Here is a 21,515-nt window from a genome sequence, read left to right as displayed (position 1 = left end):
CATCATGAACTTCTTTGGCTAGCAACAGCATTTACAATTCACTGCTGTTGCCAGCTTCAGGCCTTCCTCTCTGCTGGGTCCTGCCTACTTCTGTTTCTATGAAGGCAGGACCCGACAGAGAAGAAGGCCCGAAGCTGGCAACAGCAGCGAATTGTGAATGCTGCTGCCTGAAGAAGTTCATGACGCCAGGCCTTGGGTGACAGAAGGATGAAAGGGAGCAGAGGGGGAGAGACTTGCTGCACCCAACTGGAGGGAGAAAGAAGATGAGGGAGGGAATGAAACGAGATGCCAAGGATTGGAGGGAAGGAGGAAAGTATGCCAAACCAAGGGAAAAGGAAGGGGGAAAGGAAGAAGAAGATGTCAGAGCATGGAGGGAGAGATGGAAGAAAAGGAAAGAAGTGAGATGCCAGAGAATCAGGGAAGGGAAGATACTAGACTGTGGGGTGCGAAGGAAAGAAAGGAGAAGAGAGAGTTCCCAGAGCGTAGGGGACGGGGTGTTGACAGAGAGAGAAAAATGGAGAGGTGGCAGAGCTGAAATCAATCATGTACAAAGGAGAAGAGAAGGGGCACAGGATAGACAGTTTATTGAAGGAGCATAAAAAGAGGGAAGATGCCATATGGAACGGGGAGAGCGTGGACAGTGGATGGAAGGGGCTGATGCTGCATGGAAGACAGAGCTGACAGATGCTGGCTAGAAAGAAGAGTGAAGACAAGATGATTAAAGCAGAAATGACAAAAGGTAGAAAAAAAATTTTTTGTTGCTTTACGTAGAATCAAGTAGTATTGTATCTATTGATTAAAGTTTATAAATAGGAAATGGAAATAAGGCAGTTTTTTGGGGACTAAACCTCTTTCCACAGGTCAGGACAGGATACCATACCATAACAGCAGGGGTGCCCAAATAGTCGAGCGCGATCGACCAGTAGATCACAAAGGCAATGTGAGTCGATCGCGTTGCCTTGGCAATCTTTTTCTTCCTGCCTCCCTGAGCCAGGCCAGGTGCGTACAAGCGCCGGACTCATAAGACTTCACCTCTGACGTCAATTCTGACGTCAGAGAGGAAGTTCTGGGCCAGCCAATCGCTGCCTGGCTCTTCCTCTCCGACGTAAGAATTGACATCAGAGGTGAAGTCTTGTGAGTCCAGCGCTTGTACATTCCTGGTCTGGCTCGTGGAAGCAGGGAGAAATCGGCATGGTGGCTTAGGGGGTAGGGAAAGAATCGGGGAAGTGGAGAAATTGGCGCGATGGCTTGGGGGGGGCAGGGGGTGAGAGAAAGAAAGAGAGACAGAAAGAAAAGGGGAGGGGCAGAAAGAAAAAAATATTGGATTTATAGTCAGAAGAAGGAAATGCAAACAGAGACTCATGAAATCACCAGACAAAAAGGTAGGAAAAATGATTTTATTTTCAGTTTAGTGATCAAAATATGTCTGTTTTAAGAATTTATATCTGCTGTCTATATTTTGCACTATGGCCCCCTTTTACTAAACCGCAATAGCGGTTTTTAGCGCAGGGAGCCTATGAGGATCGAGAGCAGCGCAGGGCATTCAGTGCATCTCCCTGCTCTAAAAACCAGTATTACAATTTAATAAAAAGGGAGGGGGTATATTTGTCTATTTTTGTATAGTTGTTCCTGAGGTGACATTGCATAGAATCGTCTGCCTTGACCTCTTTGAAAACCTGCGGAATATAAATGATAATTAACATTTTCTCTGCGTATAGTGTGCTTTGTGGATTTTTTTTAAATTTTATTGTTGGTAGATCATTTTGACTTGGTCATTTTAAAAGTAGCTCGCAAGCCCAAAAAGTGTGGGCACCCCTGCTGTACAGTCATTTCTTGTTTGACTGGATGAGCTATATTTATCTTTTTTTTTAGTTGTTTAAATTCATGCAGAAATAAATGGCTAGATTGAACCTAATGACTTCATTAATGCCTTTCCCTTTTTTAGACCTCTATACCATTTGAAAGAGGGCAAATAATTCTTAAATTTAGTAAAAATATTCTGGCACAAGTGTCAAACCTTAAAAAAGGAAGTTATATTGAGCATTGGAAAATAATAATAATAATTAACTAATAAAAATAGTATACATTTAGGGCTCCTTTTACTAAGTTCCGATAGTGGTTTTAGTGTGCGCTTAGCGCGCGGAGGAATTGCCATGCGCGCTAGATGCTAACGCCAGCATTGAGTTGGCACTAGTTTTCCCACGTAGCGCAGGGGTTTGCGTGCGCTAAAAATGCTAGCGCACCTTAGTAAAAGAGGGGGTTAATTTTCCCCACCACCAAATTTCCCCATCCCGCCCCAACCGGCTACTTTTTCATGCCACCCGGCTGGAAAAAATTTCTGGGGAGAACACTGCTATATATTAACTATTTAGTTATTTTGAGAACCATATATGTTTTAATTCTTGTGTTTTTATATGACAGAAGTACATCTCACCATAACCCCCTTCTAATGTATGGTGAACCCTCCAAAACATTCCCAAAACCTACTATACCCACCTGTCTACCACCCAATAGCCCTTATGGCTGCAAGTAGCACTTAAATAGCAATTTAGTAGGACTTTTTTTTCCATTTGCATCTTTGCTTTCCTGACTATACGACCAGCCTCTAACTTTTCCAGATATTTTTACCTCTTTCTCTTTCTGTGATCTTTTGTAGTTTATGAAAGCTATCCTCTTATTCCTTACCTTCTCAGCTACTACTTTTGAGAACAAAAGCGGTCTTATTTTCCTCTTACTTTTACTTACTTGCCTCACAAAAAGGTTTGTCACTCTTACAATTACGCCTTTCAGTTTTGCCCACTGCATTTCCACTCCTTCCAGACATTCCCATCCAGACAACAATTCCTTGATGTAATCCCCCATCTGACAAAGTTAGTTTTAGTTTTTTTAAAGTCTAGAACCTTTGCTTTTGATTGAGCCCTCTCTGTACCCATCTTAATATTAAACCATACCATGCAGTGATGCCAGATGATCACCCACTATAACATCAGAAAGGTGGTATATCAAATCCCATTAGCCCCTGTTGAGCGGGTTACTTCATTGCTATTGGCAAAGACTGCCGAGTGGTCAGTCAGGTGTTTCTGGTCTCTCACTCTCTCTCTGGTCTCTTCCAGGCACCACCGGTCTCTTCCAATCACTTGGGTCACTTCCAGTCTCCTGGTACCTTGATCCCAGTGGACCCACTGGTCACCTGTCAAGTCAGCTCGCCCAGTACCTTGGCTAGGTTTGAGCTTACTGGTGGTTTGGCAGGTGCCAGCAGGCATCACCCCAAAGGGTTGCTCTTAGGATTTCCTGTTAGAAACATAGAAATATGATGACAAATAAAGGCCAAATGGTCCATCTAGTCCGCCCATCCACAGTAACCATTATCTCTTTCTCTCTCCGAGAGATCCCACTTGCCTATCCTAAGTCCTTTTGAAGTCAGACACAGTCTCTGTCTCCACCACCTCTTCTGGGAGACTGCTCCATGCATCTACCACCCTTTCTGTAAAAAAGTATTTCCTTAGATTACTCCGGAGCCTATCACCTCTTAACTTCATCTTATGCCATCTCATTGCAGAGAGTTTCCTTTCAAATGAAAGAGACTCGACTCATGCACATTTATATTTCATAGGTATTTAAACATCTTTATCATATCTCCCCTCGCCCGCCTTTCCTCCAAAGTATACATATTGAGATCTTTAAGTCTGTCCCCATACGCCTTATGATAAAGATTTTAGTAGCCTTCCTCTGGACCGACTCCATCCTTTTAATATCTTTTTGAAGGTGTGGCCTCCAGAATTGTACACAATATTCTAAATGAGGTTTCACCAAAGACTTATACAAGGGCACCAAAACCTCCTTTTTCCTACTGGCCATACCTAGCATCCTTCTAGCTTTCGCCGTCACTTTTTCAACCTATTTGGCCACCTTAAGATCATCACATACAATTACACCCAAGTCCTGCTCTTCTGTCGTGATCACAACCTTCTGTCACTTTCCACTCAACCAGTTCTTGACCCAGCTCATCACTTTGGGACCCATCCAGCATCCAGCTTATAGCTAACTCCAAGGTCCCGCAATACTCTGCACAATGGAAGCAAATGGATATTAAAGAAAACTGCAGACAATGCAGAACCTTGGGGCACTCCACAAGTTAAAATCAACCATTCTGAGCAGTTTGTACCCACTTCAACACAAAACTTTCTATTACATAAGAAAAAAGCAAACAACTGTAATACAAGACCCCCAATACCCAATTCCTGTAATCATTGCAACAGGATCTGATGCGTCACCTTGTCAAATGCCACAGATACATCTAGAAAAATCATAAAGAATGCTTCTCCTCTGATCAAGCCCTCTGCGGGGTCACGTCTAAAGTTGAGACTAATAAAAGTTCCATGGAGTGCTTAGGTTGAAATCCAAATTGTCCAGTGTCTAAGATATTTGACTTCTCAAGATACTCCTGAAGTTGAAAAAGCACTGTCTTTTTAAGCACCTTTGCAAGGAATGGTAATGATGAAATCTGACGAAAATGCTGTAACATACTTCCATCAACTCCATTCTTCATTAATGGCCTGACCACTGCTTCTTTTAATATTTTGGGCACATGACCCTCAGTGACTGGACTACTAATTTTTTTTTTTTTTGTGTATAATATTTCTTTATTGGGCAAACCAACCATATACAGAACGATAAAGAGCAACAACATATCCGCAAAACCATATCCTCTACCCAAACAGGGCAGGCTACCAACATAGAACAACAATATAGTAGGACGCAGATATCAAGAATGTAGAACACGCCCAATACATGATTTTATAATACCCACACCAGCCCTCCCCAACCAGAAACAGCTCACCCAAAGAACAGAGCACAAAGACTAGGAACCCAACATCATCCCAACCCTCCCAACTCCCCCCCCCCAGACCTGTGTGGTAGTCAGACAAGACTAGAAAAGAAGAGAAAAAGAAGAAACAAATCCAAAGAAAAGAAAAAGAGAAGGAAAACACCCCGTAGAATAGTGAAAAAGAGGCCGAAGAAGCAATTTGGACTACTAATTTTAAGATGGATGGAGCAATGGCTTCCTTAATTATTGAAAAAATTCCAACTGGATGAGGGTCCAAAGAACTGGTGGTCTTATTCAGATGCTAAACAACATCTATCAATTGTCTCTCAGAAACTGTCTCGAACACTGGTAGATTCACATTGTTCAGCATGTGAATCTACCAGTACAGAAGGAACTGTATCGTCAAAATCTGCTGTTATTTTATCCACCTTATTTACAAAACATGTAAGAAAATCATTACAAGTGAAAACTGAATAATTTTTTACTACCCGATCTGTCAGTTTTTTTACTATCTTAAACAATTCCTTAGACGAACTTGTTGCTTTACTTATTTTATCAGAAAAGTAAGATTTCTTTGCATCTAATGTTGCACTTTTATATAAAGCTAAAGCACCCCAAAACACAGCCTGAGCTTTCTGTGAGGAGATCTTCCACCACGATCTCTTTCTACCTAACATCTCATTTCAGGTTTTTAAGCTCTTCAGAAAACCAGGAAGCAGTATGTAAGTACCGAGACACTACCTCCTTCAATGACACTATTGAATCTAAACCAGTTTCTAAACTGCTATACCAGTAGTTAGTAAGTTCAGAAATCGAGACTATCCAAACTATCTAATTTGAGAAGCCATTCTACTTTCAACTTTTGCACATCTACCTCTTCCCTAATCCAATACAGGGTTTCTGACTTTACTCACATTTCATCTTAGCTGGCATCCAAAATTGTATCAAAATGTGGTCAGACCACAGAACCAGACTCACTGCGACTGTTGTACTCATTACATCCTGTAAATACAAGGGTACAAAACATAGATCTAATGTGTGTCCCTTCACATGTGTTGGAGTAGACATAATCTGACCCCACCCTAAACCCTACATAGCATCCAACAAAACAGAGACTTGCAGATCACTTTCAGCTGGATCCGCACGGATATTAAAATCTCCAATTACTATAGTTGCTAAAGGATCAATCTTATTTTCAAGTACCATCAAAAGAAAATAGGACATTTCTGAACACAGCGTTCCTGGGGCACAATAGCATAACAGAATACTACTGGTATCAAGAGATACCAGTTGAAATCCCATGCAGCTGCCACTTTTAATGGGCACTACCATTGATTTATGTTACAGCAATGCCCTCTTCAGGATATTTTTTATTATTGCAGAGAAATATGTTCATGTTTATTTTAACAAATTTCTGTTCTACACAATACAAATTAATTGTCCAAGGAAAATTACAGTTGATTACCGAAAAGGGTACAAACATAAAAATAATAGCATAAGGGTGGGCAACCACAGTCAGAGGGCCACAATCTAATCTGGTTTTCAAGATTTTCACAATGAATATGCATGAGATCTATTTGCATACAATGGAAGTAGTGCATACAATCAATTTCACGTGTATTGATTAGGAAAATCTCAACAATAGGCATCGAGGATTGTGCTGTCCATCCCTTTGATAGTGCATATCAAATTGGTGATAGTAGGCTACATCCTCCCTCCCCCCCCAACTACAATTTCCCAGTCACACATAGAATTTTTTTCATTAAAAGATTCCATAGTGTATGTTTTTATCCACCTGGCCAGGATAAAAGCAAAGGACAATTAAATGCTAGCAGAAGTCAGAAAAGCAAATAGTGACAATAGCAATGGGAGACTTATAGGGCTCCTTTTACAAAGGTGCACTAGCGTTTTTAGAGCATGCACAAGATTAGTGCATGCTATAGCGCGCTAGCCGAAAAACTACCGCCTGCTTAAAAGGAGGCGGTAGTGGCTAGCGCGCACTAAAACCATTAGCGCATCTTTGTAAAAGGAGCCCAGTTTATTTTGAAACGTGTATCCTGCCAGAGCTGGTATTAGACTGCAAACGTGAGCTAGGATTTAACAGAGAGAGGAAAAGTTTATTTTGTTTACATCACAGCGCCAGTGTGGTTAGGAGAAGGCAAAGGGTGTGAAGATGCTATAAAAGGGGTGGTGAAGAGGCTATAAAATAAACCCACCAGGATGTTTGGAAACAAAACAAACAAACAAAAACCAAAAAACACCCAATTGGGCAGGAAAATCGAATCAAAAAATCAATTCAATAGGCTGAATCAAATCGAAATTTTTTTTCCTGAATCGGGCAACACTACTTGAGACCGCCCGTACCGTACATGCACCAGTGTCTTCCTGCCTGTCGTCGGATCGCAGGACTATCAGTTCAGTAATAAAGCTAAGAAGCCAACTAGGGGAGGAGGGAGTGTTATGAGAATATCTGCCTGCTGTCCCTGGATAACACCTGTTACAGGTAAGTAACTGCTTTATCCTAGGACAAGCAGGCAGTATATTCTCACATATGGGACTCCCTAGCTAATATGGAAGGGATGGAGGAAAGTTGGCCTCTAAACAAAGAATAAAATTTTGTAGAACCACCTTTAGCCGACTGCTACAGTACTTTTTCCAGTCCAACAACCACGCTGTATCATTTCAGCTGTATCTCTAATGGTTTTCCATAATTGAGGTTTATTTCTTGGACCCCTGAGGAAGAAGTTTCATTGAAAAATGGACCATGTCGGGACCTGGTTTTTATCATCAAGAACCACATTGTGGAAAACAATAGTCTTTTGTCTTCAATAAAGTTACTGAATCCTGTACATCATCTCTGCAGTTTTTCCTTTTGGTTTGGTTTCAATCCAGGAGAAAAGCATTGTGAAGATCTGATGTAATACTGTTGAGCTGAGTGACCACTGGAATCTGCTCAGTTTGTCTGTCAAGGTGTTTTGTTTGCCTGCTAGATACACAGCCTTGAGAAAGATGTTGCATGGAAGTGCCCAATTCCAGATCTGTATAGCTTCTCGGCAGAGTGGGCAAGATCCTGTACCCCCCATGTTTGTTTATATAATACATGGCTACTATTACTACTATTTATTATTTCTATAACACTGAAAGGCATACGCAGCACTGTACATTCTAACACACAATAGACAGTCCCTGTTCAGAAGAGCTTATAATCTAATTTAGTCAGGGCATGCAGTATGATACATCCTGAAAAAGTAATAGTTCCTCATAAACGTTAACATGTAATCCACCCATATTTTACTATCACAAGACTCTTACTGATGTCATTTCAGCTACAGATGTCAATTTATTATCAAACCAGCTGCTAGAGTCTTCGTCAGTCCAAATTTTATTGAAAACGTTTTCTTTAATATCTTAATAATTTAAACTTCTTCATTTTTGGTTTTCTGTGAAACCTTTTTTATGTGCAACTTTTCTCATAAAATTAAGTATAAACCACTTAACTCAATAATGGGTTCTCAAACTTCATCCAAACCACCTCTCCCTACATGCATGTTTCAAAAGAAACTTTTATCAGGTCGAAGGGAGCAATTGAGGGAGCTTGTATCCGATGTCAAACAAGCTCCCTCAATTGCTCCCCCTCGACCCTGAAGAAAATTTCTTTTGAAACATGTATTTTGGGAGAGGTGGTTTAGATGAAGTTTGAGAACCCACTATTGAGTTAAGTGGTTTATACTTAATTTTATGAGAAAAGTTGCACAGAAGAAAAGTTTCACAGAATAACAAAAAACTATGAAAAAGTTAAAATTATTAAGATATTAAAGAAAAATTTTCAATAAAATTTGGACTGATGAAGACTAGCAGCTGGTAGGATGTATTGCACAGCTGAACTCTGAAGGTCCATACAATAATTTCTTACATATGTAGCCGCTATATGATAAGCAGTATACATCAAGCTCTATAGAAAGTATGATAAGATTTCAGCTTTTAAATTAATACTTTTCATCTGGAGGGATATTGTTCAGTACTAATTCAGTGGCATAAAATTTTAGAATTTATTATCAAGACATCAGGAAGGTGTTAGATCAGCATCCTTCATACCAGACAAAAAAATAAGAATTGCCATACTGAAACAGTCCAGTATCCTATTTCCAACTGCGGCCAACCTAGGTCACAAGTACCTAGCTAGATCCTAAGTAATAAAACAGATTTTATGCTGCTTATCCTAGGAATAAGCAGTGGATTTCCCCAACCCATCTCAATAATGGCCTATGAACTTCTCTTTTAGGAAATTATCAAAACCTTTTTTAAACCCTACCAAGTTAACTGATTCAAAAGATTCTCCAGAAATGAATTCCAGAGTTTAGTTACACATTGGGCTCCTTTTATCAAGGTGCGCTACGGAGGTTAGCGCGTCGGATATTTCATCACACGCTAACCCCCGCGGCAGGCTAAAATCCTAATGCCTCGTCAATGCAGGCGTTAGGTACTAGCACGGCAGGTGGTTTAACGCACGTTAAACCGCTACCGCGCCTTTGTAAAAGGACCCCATTGTGTGAAGAAATATTTTCTCCAGTTTGTTTTAAATCTACTACTTAGTAGCTTCATTGCATGCTCCCTAGTCCTAGTATTTTTAGAAAGAGTAAAGAATGTTAGGAATTATCAGGAAAGGGATGGAAAACAAAAGATGAAAATGTTATAATGCTTTTGGTATCACTGTATGGTACAGCCACACCTCGAATACTGTGTACAATTCTGGCTGCTGTATCTCAAAAAAAGATATAGCGGAACTAGAAAAGAAAAGGCTAAAGCAGGTAGGGCTCTTAAGCCTGGAGAAGAGAAAGCTCAGGGGATATATGATAAAAGTACTGAGTGGAATAGAAATATAGAAACATCATGGCTGAGAAAGGCCAAATGGCCCATTCAGTTTGTCCATCCGCACTAACCTTGTGAATTACTTGTATGTATTTGCTTTCTTAGCTGCCGCTTTACATTGAACTGAGGGCTTCAATGTATCCTTTTACTGGGCAGCGACTCCTAACGTGAACCCCTGCATCACATAGCTATAGTTTGGATTCCTCTTTCCCACATTCATCACTTTGCACTTGTTCACATTAAGGGCTCCTTTTATCAAGCCGCACTAGCGAGGTTAACGCGCGTGACTTTTAATCACACGCTAACCCCCGAGCTGGCCAAAAAACTACCACCTGCTCAAGGCAGGCGTTAGCAGCTAGCGCGGCCAGTGGTTTAACACACGCTATTACACGCGTTAAACCGCTAGCGCGGCTTGCTAAAAGGAGCCCTAAATGTAATCTGCCATTTTGTTGCCCAGTCTCCTAGTCTCACAAGGTCCTCTTGCATTTTTTTCACAATCCTCTTGTGATTTTACAACTTTGAACAACTTTGTGTTATCAACAAATTTAATTATTTCACTAGTTATTCCCATCTCTAGATCATTAAATATGAATGTCGCCTTAACAGCTTAAGGTTTTAGAGTTTAATTTGGAATTTTTCTTCTTCAACTATAAAGCTACAAAAAATAGTCTAGTTTTCATATCTTATAACATTTATCATATTTAGGGGAAAATTTTTTACATACTTTCATATAAAGAGCTGGAAAAAAAGGGACCTTACTATACAAAACAACACTAATTAACCCATCTTCAAATGTGTCTACAACAGGGGTGCCCAATAAGTCGATCGCGATCGACCGGTAGCTCGCCAAGGCAAAGTGAGTCGATCACCCAGCACTCACTTTGCCTTGGTGATCTATCGGGCCGATCAGTCTTCCTCTCCCCGACGTCAATTCTGCAGTCAGAGAGAAAGTTCGGGCCAGCCAATCGCTGCCTGGCTGGGCGGAACTTCCTCTCCGACGGCAGAATTGACATCGGGGAGCGGAATGCTGATCGGCCCAAAGCAGGGAGAGCATGGGGCGTCGTCGGTATCGGGGCCTGTTATCCATTGGTGTCATTTTGGCTCCTGTCCCCCGATGGCAGCGGCAGTGGCTTGGGGAAGGGCAGGGAGAAAGAAAGAAAGGGGGCAGGCAGGGAGACAGAAGGAAAGAAGAGAAACAGAAAAAAAGAAAGGGGGCATGAAGAGAGAAAGAAAGAAAGGTCAGGGAGAGAGGAAGAAAAAGTTGGGGGAGGGAATGAGGTGTGGAGGAGAGGAAGCATACAGGCTGAAAGAAAGATTGGATGCACAGTCAGAAGAAGAAAGTGCAACCAGAGACTCATGAAATCACCAGAAAAGGTAGGAAAAATGATTTTATTTTAAATTTAGTGATCAAAATGTGTCTTAATTTATATCTGCTGTCTATATTTTACAAAATGGTCCCCTTTTACTAAACCGCAATAGTGGTTTTTAGCGCAGGGAGTCTATGAGCGTTGAGAGCAGCGCTGGGCATTCAGCGCAGCTCCCTGCGCTAAAAACTGCTATTGTGGTTTAGTAAAAAAGGGAGGGGGTGGGTATTTGTCTATTTTTGTATGGTTGTTACTGAGGTGACAGTGCATAGAGTCATCTGCTTTGACCTCTTTGAAAAAACCCCGGAATAGGAATGATAATTAACAGATCTATGCGTACAGTGTGCGTTGTGGGGTTTTTTTTTTAATATTATTGTTGGTAGATCATTTTGACTTGGTCATTTTAAAGTAGCTCGCGAGTCAAAAAAGTGTGGGCACCCCTGGTCTACAACATGAAAATCTCAAAGTCATGTATACAGCAAGCTCTACAGTATATGGTCCAGGAATAGACCTCACGGCTCCCACTGAGTTCATCATGCATGTTTAGTGTCAATGCGTTTCAATATACTGTACAGAAATAATAATAATCATAACATTATTTTTTATATACCACAATACCACAAATACATCAAAACATAAATGGAACAGCTTTGAAAGCTAATAAATAAAAGGCATCACTTTATTTCATTTAAACGTTCTATTTCTATATGTTTCCTTTAAAAGTGGACTAACAGTTCCCACACCATTTTACTCAACGTATTCTAATAAGGTGTCATCATGTCTCAAGACCCATAACCCTAGTCTAAGATAAATAATAACATAAGCAAATGCCCTCCCTCAATGCGCCGATCATTACGATAACGAAAGAAAGCGCTAAGAGAAGGGGGCGGGGTGGTGAAGGAATGAAGTGTAGCACCTCCCCACTACTCACAATAATAAGCCACCACCGGGTCACGCTTGTCATGTTCTTGCGCCGTCCGCAGATGATGCTGCACACTCTTGAACTGTGGGGGCAAAGTGGGTAAAACCGCCGCCGCTGCCATCTTTCTTTTTCGTTCCTGCTACCTGCCTCCGTAAAACACTCTCCTTCTCCGGCGCTGTCGAGGGGCGGCTGATAAATCTCCTCACTTACACCCAGTGCCCCGCTGCCGAATGCTTCTTCCGGGTCCTGAGCTCACTTCCGTCTCTGGTCCCTAGTTACCAATAATTAGAGCGAGTGTGACTATCAGTACTACCAACGTCTCAGTTAACGTTCCAAACTTCAGTTCTGTTTGTCTCTAAGCGTTTCAAACCTCATTCTGGTGATCCAATAGCTTCTTTTCAGTGTGTTTCCAAGAATCAGTGTTACTGTTCGAGCCATATTCATAGTCTCTCTCTATTCTCTCAAGCCTCGCTTTAGCATCTTCACCTGTGTTCCAAGCCTCGATTTAGCATGCCCACCTATTGCTTTCTACACAAATAAGTTGTGCTGTGAGTCAGCAATACGAAAAAATGCAAAAGAAAAAAAAGAAGGTTTCTGCTTAGATTTTTTTATGCTAATGAGATTTTAATACAAAAAGTTTTGTATGTTGGCTGAGTTTTTTTGTAAATACTGAAAGAAAATAAATGCAAACGGTAGTCATGATTTCCTTCTGTTGCTACTGGGATATGGAACAACAGATTTGTGGGAGGTCTCGGTACATTGGACCTATTTCTCTTTCGGTATGCACGATTGTGAAGCACACTGATTTGCAAAAGCTCCTTACCGCACCCTACAGGAGGATGGTGTTAGGTGAGCTTAAACGCCATAACTGAGGGGAGGGCTTCACTGTATTCATTATTTGTCTGAACTGAAATGTTTACAAGGGCTCTATCCAATTCTCTGGTCACCCAGTCAAAGAAATTTATCAAATTTGTCTGCCAAGACCTGCCTCTAGTGAATCCATGTTGCCTCTGTTCTTGTAATCCACTGCATTCCAGAAACTTCACTATTCTGTTTTAAAAGTGTTTCCCTTAACTTACTAACCACAGAAGTCAGATTTATCTGCCTGTAGTTCCCTACTCCTTCCACTTTTGTGGAGAGGGACCAAATCCGCCCTTTGGTACCACGCCCAACTCTAGAGAAGCATTGAAAAGATAAGCCAGTGGAGCCACCAGAACTTCCCTAAGTTTGTGCAGTACCCTTGAATGGATACCATCCGGCCCCATCTCTTTGTCCGTGTTTAGTTTAGCTAGCTCCTTACGAACACAATTTGCTGAACATCAATCATGGTCTACCACACCTCCAACCCTATTTGTGTTTGTCTTCTGTGGTCCTGTTCCCGGCGCTTCAGCTGTAAACACAGAACATAAATATTTGTTAAGCAATTCAGCCTTTATCAGTTTCCACATATTTCTTCCCTTCACTTTTGAGTCAGTAGACCAGGTGTCCTTAAATACAGAGCAACTGATTATAAAAAATTAACTGCCAAACAAGTTGTAAATAGGAATGACAAACATTGCATTACATTAGTGTTTAACATTGTTTAAAATGTCTGTATGCACATGCTAGAAGCCTAAGAAACAAGATGGGAGAGTTAGAATATATTACACTAAATTAAAAGATAGGGTTACCAGATATCATCTTTTAAAAAAAGAGGGCATGTGGCCCTTGCTGCCCTGTTCCACCCCCAGCCTCATCTCCATATGGACCTCATGTCTCCTTCCCTGAGCTCCAGAATGCATCTAGAGGGCCTCTGCGTATGTGTGGACATAAACACAATAACATCACATTCATGCACGTGATGTCATTACGTCAACATCCACGCATGCACAGAGTCCCTCCAGACACAGCCCCGTGTTCAGTGCCTTCCCAAACCCATACAGACTGCCAACAAATATCTTCCTACTTGGAGCCATGACACCAATAATGCTTCACAACATTCATTCCTAGCAGAACACCTGCCATTGGTGCAGAACACAGATAAACCCTATGGGGCTCATAATCGAAAGAGAAAAACGTCCAAAATTCGGCCTAAGTCGGCACTTGGATGAACATTTCCCAAATACATCCAAGTGCCAATACTAAAAATGGGTTTTGGACATATTTCTAAATGACCTAGGCCTAAATAGTGCCGCTGAACGACCAAAGCTAAACAGGGCATTTCGGGAGGAGTGTCACTAAATTGAAAATAAAATCACTTTTCCTACCTTTGTTGCTGTTGATTTTATTTTTCTACTCATCTTTTCCCAATCTCTGATTGCACTTCCTTTTGTCTGTGCTCTTAACTCTGTTTCCAGGGTCGTCTTTTCCATTTGCTCTTTTTCTTTCCTTCTCTTTCTGCCTTATATTCATCTTTCTTCCGTTTTTCTGCTTCTTCCTCAGATTTATCTACAGATCTTCCCTTCCCATCTATTAAGGTGCACTTTCTCCTTCCTCTCTCTGCTCTTTCCCACCATCCATGTATGCCATTTCCTCCCTCGTTCTTCTTCCCTATTCCCATATATCCATAAACAGCATTTCTTCCATCTCTCTTCCCTTCACCACCCCTTCCATCCCTGTGCACCATGTCCTCCCTCTCTTTCCCTCTCCTGTTGTCTGACTTCTGTCTTCCTCCTTTCCTCCTCCTATGGTCTGGGATCTTTATCCTCTCCTTCCCACAGTCTGGCATCTCTCTCCCATCCTTCCTTTCCCTCATACACCCCCCCCCCCCTTTGTGGTCTGGTATCTCTGTCTTTTCCTTCCCTTCTCCCTGCCTTAGTCTGGAATCTCTCCATTCACCTTCCTTTCCCTGGTCTAGCATCGTCCCCTCCCCCCTTCCCCATCAGTGGTCTGATATCTCTCTCCTTCCCCCCTCACGTGGTCTGGCATCTCTATCTGCACCTTCCCTTTCTTCCCCTGGAGGTCTGGCATCTTTCCTTCCCCTTCCTCCCTATCCCCTTGGTCCAGCATCTCTCACCTTCCCCATGCTATCCCCCCACCCTTGCTCACCCGCTGCTGCTGTAACTCTTTGGCCGTCAACAGCGTGATTGAAGCAAGCCCGCTGCCTTCAGCAACCTGGAAGCTTTCTCTCTGCTACCGCTTCCCACGTATGCGGGAACAAGAAGTAGTAACAGAGAGAAAGCTTCTGGGTCACCGAAGGAAGTGAGTTTGCTTCAATCACACTGTCGACGGCCAAAGAGTTTGCTAGATGTCCTGTTTCCCCAGACAAAAGTTGTAAAATTAAAAAGCCGCCCGGACTCCCAACACAGTCCTCAAAAAGAGGACATGTCTGGGGAAATCCGGACATCTTGTAACCCTATTAAAAGATAGATATAATGGGCATCTCTGAGACCTGGTAGAATGAAGATAACCAATGGGACACTGTCATAACAAGGTACAAATTATATCATAGTGATAGTGTGGATTGAATTAGTAGAGTAGTAGCATTATATGTTAGGAGGGCCTTGAATTGAATAGATTAAAAATTCTACAGGAAACAAAACACACCTTGGAATCCCTATGGGTAGAAATTCCATGTGTAAATGGGAAAAGGAGTGCACTACTATAGGTCAGAACAGAGAGCCAACTGTAGCACTCTTAACTATATGGTGAAACCACAAACCAAAAATAATGGTGAATAAGATGTGCCCTCAGTGTGAGGGAGTAAGCAATAAGGAGTGCCACAATAAATGTTTTTAAATAGTTTTGTTTGAAAAACTTAGTGAGATTATTTGTTAATGCTATTTTTCATCAGCTAGAGAGGCTCAGTTATTATAGTCACACTGTTCTAATAATCTCACTAAGTTTTTCAAACAAAATTATTTATAAAACAACAATAAACATATTGAACTTAAGAAAACGTTTATTATCACAATTTGATTTATGCACACTGACGTGCCCTATGATGGTGTGCAGCTGGAACTGAGTGGTATTTGGTCCTCATTCAACTTATGCTGTCGAGCACTGGAGTGATCTCATTGTGGCATTCCTTATTGCTTACTCCCTCACACTGAGGGCACGTCTTATTCACCATTATTTTTTGGTTTGTGGTTTCACGATATAGTTAAGTGTGTTACGGTTGGCTCTCTGTTCTGATCTATAGACTATTGCTGCTCTTGCTCAAGTCTTTCAAGTACCTTTAGCAGCATTTGTGATATTTTTTTATTTAAACATTTATATCAGACATAGATGTTATTCAAAAAGAGCATCCTAGAAGCCCAGACTAGATATATTCCATATATTAAAAAAGGAGGGAGGAAGACTTGTTAATCTCCAAAGGGGACATATCCAAAGAACGGGCATGGGTGTGCTCTGGAGCATTCCCAAGATTTAGGTGCTATGTTACAGAAAAATATCACTTATGGGCCTAACTGCCATTAGTTGGGCACCAGTATTTACACCAACTTTTAGGAGGTATAACTTAAGCGTGACATATAGACCTAGCTAGTATTCTATAAAGGGTTCTCTGCACAGAACGACATGTATAGAATACTATGCATTAGAGCTTTTTATCATGAGTCGGTGCAGTAAATGCTCCAATGCTCATAGAATTCCTATGAGTGTTGGAGCACTTACCTCACCATCCTGCGCTAAAAACTTCTAGTGTAGTTTGATAAAAAGAAGGGAGGTAGTGTTAGTGCAAATCACAATGGCACCTAACTTTTGGGTGTCATGTACTGAATCTCACCCTTATAGAGGCAGATAAAATAAAGAATGCTGGGCTGCTAGGAGGTCAAACGTGTTGTGTGCTCTGGTGAAGATGGGCAAGAAAAGGAAGGGTTCGGTAAAAGTACCAATGCACCTGCCTGGGAAAAGTGCTGGCCCGGCCTTTGCCCAACGTTTGGTGAGAGAATTCTTCATGTCTACAGCTGAGACGATTAATTCAGATGACTCGGGAGTGGCGAGAGGAGCCAACGTTCCGGCGGATCTAGACACCAAGCTGAGCCCCAAACAATGCAAGACTCCTCTGAGGCCAATACTTCCGGCAACATTGAGTGAAATACCGCAGCGCACCAAAGCCAAAGTGCAAATGGTAGCTCTGGGTGTCGGCAGGATTCCTTCAATAAAACCTCAATTATTTCCTATGGGAACTTCAGGGATGGCTTGTTAAATTTTAAAAAAATAATTATTCAGTTTGTGAGGGTAAGGTTTAGGTTCCCCACTTCCCCAGACCCCAAATCACTATTTTTATTTTTGGAAGATAAATGGATGCGGAGCATCGTTCAGGAGGGGCACAAGAAAGTTTCTTTTGCCTGCCTCCAGATTTGTTTCTGGACTTGCTGGAAGGTCGGTCGGAAAAGGAGTCAAAAGTCCATACTACTTTGCAGTTTCTCTTTGACATCTGAGCACTAGCACCCATTGCAGACCATGGCTCAGGCTTCGACAGATTCTCTTTATAATTCATCATGCCAAAGTTCGATTGGAGGACTGGAGGTCCATTCTGGATCTCATGCCAGTCACTCACTTCCTGCGCATTCCTTATTTCCAAATGGAAGCTATGGGCACAGTCATTTGGCACAGTCATTGCTGCTGTCTCCTGGGGAGTTCTAGCGTCCTTGAATCTTGTGGAGCTTTTCGCCATATTCCAATATTTCCAGAGCATCACAGATTTCTGCATTTTCATGTTCGGCAACAGCATTTCCAGTTCGCAACTCTGTCTTTTGGCCTCGCAAGGGTGCCCCACGCTTTCACCAAAGTGATGGTAATGTGTCAGCTTTTCTCCACAAGTGGAGTGTCCTGTTTCCTCCTTGGATAATTGGTTGATCCGAACTCCGTTTCGACAGGAGTGCAAAAGTGCGTGGAGACAGTAATGTCTCTGCTATAGACTTTAGGTTGGACTGTCAACTTCTGGGAAAGCCAGTTGGCGCCATTCCAGTTCTTGGATTCTCTGGACCTTCTCTTCGATACCCGGCAGGGTCATGTGTTTCTTCCCAAGGCATGCAGACACAAACTACAACTCCAGATCAGAGATCTGGACTGTTCAGCTCCCATGGCCTGGCCATGTCTGCAGGCGAAGGGGTCCCTGACAGCCTCCTTGGAGGTGGTCCCCTGGGCCACAGTGTACATGCATCCTTTACAGGAGTCCCTCCTCTCATGGTGATCTCTACTGCATCATCCCCTTCAGCTTCTGCTCCCCTGGACGGTATCGGCTCGCAACAGTTTGGGCTGGTGACTTCAAGGGGTGGATCTCCAGCAGGACAGGCTTCTTTAGATCTGAGTGAACATCTATTATGATGGATGTCAGCCTGTCGGGTTGGGGTACTCATTGTGGGGACCACTCCATTCAGGGACAGTAGACTCCTTGTACGAAGCGTTAGTCGATCACTCATCTGAAGTTCTAGGTGATTCAGCTGCAGTTACTCGCTCTCTACCCCACTCTGGAAGGAATAGCAGTGTGATTACTTTCTAACAACGCCATAGCATATGTAACTGGTAAAGGGGGCACAAGAAGCACTCCCTTGGCCCAGCAAGCTCCCATGCTGTTTCACAGGAAGGAATAACTTCTCTCACTATCGGTGGCCCATGTGGCTGGAGTCGACAAAGTGCTAACAGTCTTCCTTAGTCGACCAATGCTAGACATGGGAGCATGATCCCTTTCATGGATGGCTTTCGGTCTGCTTGTGCAGCATTGAGGGAGCCCCAGCTGGATTTGATGGCTTCAGCAGAGGACACAAAGGTCAGGCGCTTCTTCAGTCACAGAACAGCGTGTGGAGACTTAGGGCTGAACACCTTGTTTCAGCCATGGACGGCTCATGAGCTTCTTTATATGTTCCCTCTGGCCTCTTGGTAGTCGGATCTCTGCTGGATGGCAACGCCTCCCGACCTCATGATTCTAGGGCCTTATTGTCCATGGAATGTGGATTTCATCCATCTTCAGTGGGACAGGAGGCTCCAACTCCCTCTTCATTGCTACCTTCTCAGTCAGGGTCCGGTTCCATGGAGCATCCACAGCACTTTGCTCTTTCAGTAAGGCTCTAGAGCGCTCAACCTTGATATAGTGTGGTTCTTCAGATGTAGTCTTCTCGACACTTGCGATTTAAGACACCCTCTACTATGGCTTCTTATGCTTTTCACAGTGGTGTGCTAAGGACCAGGTGGACCCTGAAAGGGCTCCCATTTAATTGGTCCAGGTTTTTCTTCTGGCAGGTGCAGAGAGGGTTTTATCAGTAGCCTCCCTTGAAGTTCAGGGTGCAGGCATTTTGTGCTTCTGAGGACACAGAGGCACTAATTCGCTTACTGCTCATCCAACTGTGACCAGATTTATGAACAGGTGCTACATTTGTGGCCCCCTTGCGTCATCCTTTCCCTTTGTGGAATCTTCACATCGTTCTTCAGGGCTTTGGGGGAAGCCTCTTTTGAGCCACTGTTGGCAGCTAGTCTTCTGGATCTGACGATCAAGACTGTCCTGGTCACCATTAGAAACATAGAAACATAGAAATAGAAGGCAGATAAGGGCCACGGCCCATAAAAAGTCTGCCCACTCCAATGACCCTCCCTATCTATCTTTGCGGAGAGATCCCACATGTCTGTCCCATCTGGCCTTAAAATCTGGCACGCTGCTGGCCTCAATAACCTGAAGTGGAAGACTATTCCAGCGATCAACCACCCTTTCAGTGAAGAAGAACTTCCTAGTGTCACTGTGCAGTTTCCCGCCCCTGATTTTCCACTGATGCCCCCTTGTTGCCGCGGGACCCTTGAAAAAGAAAATATCTTCTTCCACCTCGATGCGGCCCGTGAGATACTTGAATGTCTCGATCATATCTCCCCTCTCTCTACATTCCTCGAGTGAGTAGAGCTGCAACTTCCCTAACCGCTCCTCGTATGGGAGCTCCTTGAGTCCCAAGACCATCCTGGTGGCCATTCTCTGGACCGATTCCAGTCTCAGCACATCCTTGCGGTAATGCAGCCTCCAGAATTGCACACAGTACTCCAGGTGCGGTTTCACCATAGATCTATACAGTGACATAATGACTTCAGGTTTACGGCTGACGAAACTCCTGCGTATGCAACCTATGATTTGCCTTGCTTTGGATGAAGCTTGCTCCACTTGATTTGCAGACTTCATGTCTTCCCTGACAATCACCCCTAAGTCTCTTTCTGCTTCAGTTCTTGTCGGGATCTCACAATTTAAGGTGTAAATCTTGCATGGATTTTGGCTTCCCAGGTGCATGACTTTGCATTTTTTGGCATTGAAACTGAGTTGCCAGGACCTAGACCAGCGCTCCAGTAGAAGTACGTCATGCATCATATCGTCTGCCATTGAATTTTTGTCTGTTGTGCTTTTGCTCACTACATTGCTTAGTTTGGCATCATCGGCGAATAATGTTATTCTACCTCGAAGCCCTTCTGTCAAGTCTCTTATATAGATGTTGAACAAGATCGGGCCCAGGACGGAGCCCTGTGGCACTCCACTTATCACCTCTGACATTTCGGAGGGGGTGCCATTCACCACTACCCTCTGAAGCCTACCTCCAAGCCAGTTCCCAACCCATTTGGTCAATGTGTCGCCCAAACCTAAAGAACTCATCTTGCTTAGCAACCTGCGGTGTGGTACGCTATCAAATGCTTTGCTGAAATCCAGGTAGACGATGTCCAGGGACTCACCAACATCCAGCTTCCTCGTCACCCAGTCAAAGAAGCTGATCAGGTTGGATTGGCAGGATCTCCCCTTAGTAAATCCATGTTGGCGGGGATCCTGTAGATTCTCCTCGTCCATGATCCTATCCAATTGGCATTTGATTAGGGTTTCCATTAGTTTGCTCACTATTGATGTGAGACTCACTGGTCTGTAATTTGTCATCTCCATCCTGGAGCCTTTCTTGTGGAGTGGAATGAAGTTAGCCGTCTTCCAGTCCATCGGGACGTTACCTGTACTAAGGGAGAGATTGAAGAGCGCGGATAGCGGTTCCGCCAAGACATCACCCAACTCCCTGAGCACCCTAGGGTGTAGGTTGTTAGGCTCCATGCCTTGTCTTGGCATGGAGTATTTTGGTGCTTCAGGCTCTTTCCTGCAGTGAACCCTTTCTCCGTATGCTGGACGCAGGAGTTGTTCTCCATACTATACCTTCCTTTCTACCAAAGGTGGTTTTTGCCTTCCAGATCACCTATGAGGTTTGCTTGCCTGCATTTCCTTCCTCACGTTCAGAGCGACAGGATCAAATCTTGCATAAGTGGGATGTCAGGAGAGTCTTGCTCTACTATTTGGAGAGGACTAATGATTTCCTGCACTCTGATCACCTACTTATCCTGACTGCTGCACCTCGCCGTGTTTGGCCAGCGTTCAATTCCTTGATAGCTCAATAGGTTTGACTGTCCATTTTTTGAGTCTTACATAGCTTGCGGCAAGCAGCCACTGGTTTATCTTATGACCCATTTGACTAGAAGTGTTGTTACATCGTGGAAGAGTCTTGTGCATTTCATCCAGATGAAATTTGCAGGGTGGCTACTTGGTCCTTTCTTCATATCTTCCTAGTTTTACCAAGTTGATGTATTGGCTCATTCGGATGTCGTTTTT

At 43.0% G+C, this 21,515-nt stretch overlaps 2 protein-coding genes across 3 annotated transcripts in view; one reads left to right on the top strand and one right to left on the bottom strand.

The window, feature by feature from the left end:
* Window positions 1–12,496, bottom strand: part of VTA1 (vesicle trafficking 1) — a 116,481-nt gene extending 103,985 nt beyond the window's left edge. The window contains exons 1-2 of one of the 2 annotated variants that reach the window (XM_033936786.1): window positions 12,354–12,496; window positions 11,993–12,254 (exon numbers count right to left, since the gene is read on the bottom strand). In XM_033936786.1, coding sequence (XP_033792677.1) covers window positions 11,993–12,104 — 112 coding nt within the window. In that variant the 5' untranslated portion in view covers window positions 12,105–12,254; window positions 12,354–12,496. Of the gene's footprint in view, window positions 1–11,992 lie in introns of both variants that reach the window. The other variant, XM_033936787.1, reaches the window with a different exon arrangement.
* Window positions 12,497–12,543: 47 nt separating this feature from the next.
* LOC117356895 (vacuolar protein 8-like) overlaps window positions 12,544–21,515 on the top strand; it is a 118,432-nt gene continuing 109,460 nt past the window's right edge. The window contains exon 1 of the mRNA XM_033936784.1: window positions 12,544–12,832. The gene's annotated coding sequence lies outside the window, so the exon portion shown is untranslated. The remainder of the gene's footprint in view (window positions 12,833–21,515) is intronic.

Source organism: Geotrypetes seraphini, chromosome 3 (genome assembly GCF_902459505.1).
Source record: "Geotrypetes seraphini chromosome 3, aGeoSer1.1, whole genome shotgun sequence".
Taxonomy (NCBI): Eukaryota; Metazoa; Chordata; class Amphibia; order Gymnophiona; family Dermophiidae; genus Geotrypetes; species Geotrypetes seraphini.
This window is presented reverse-complemented; position numbering and strand designations above follow the sequence as displayed.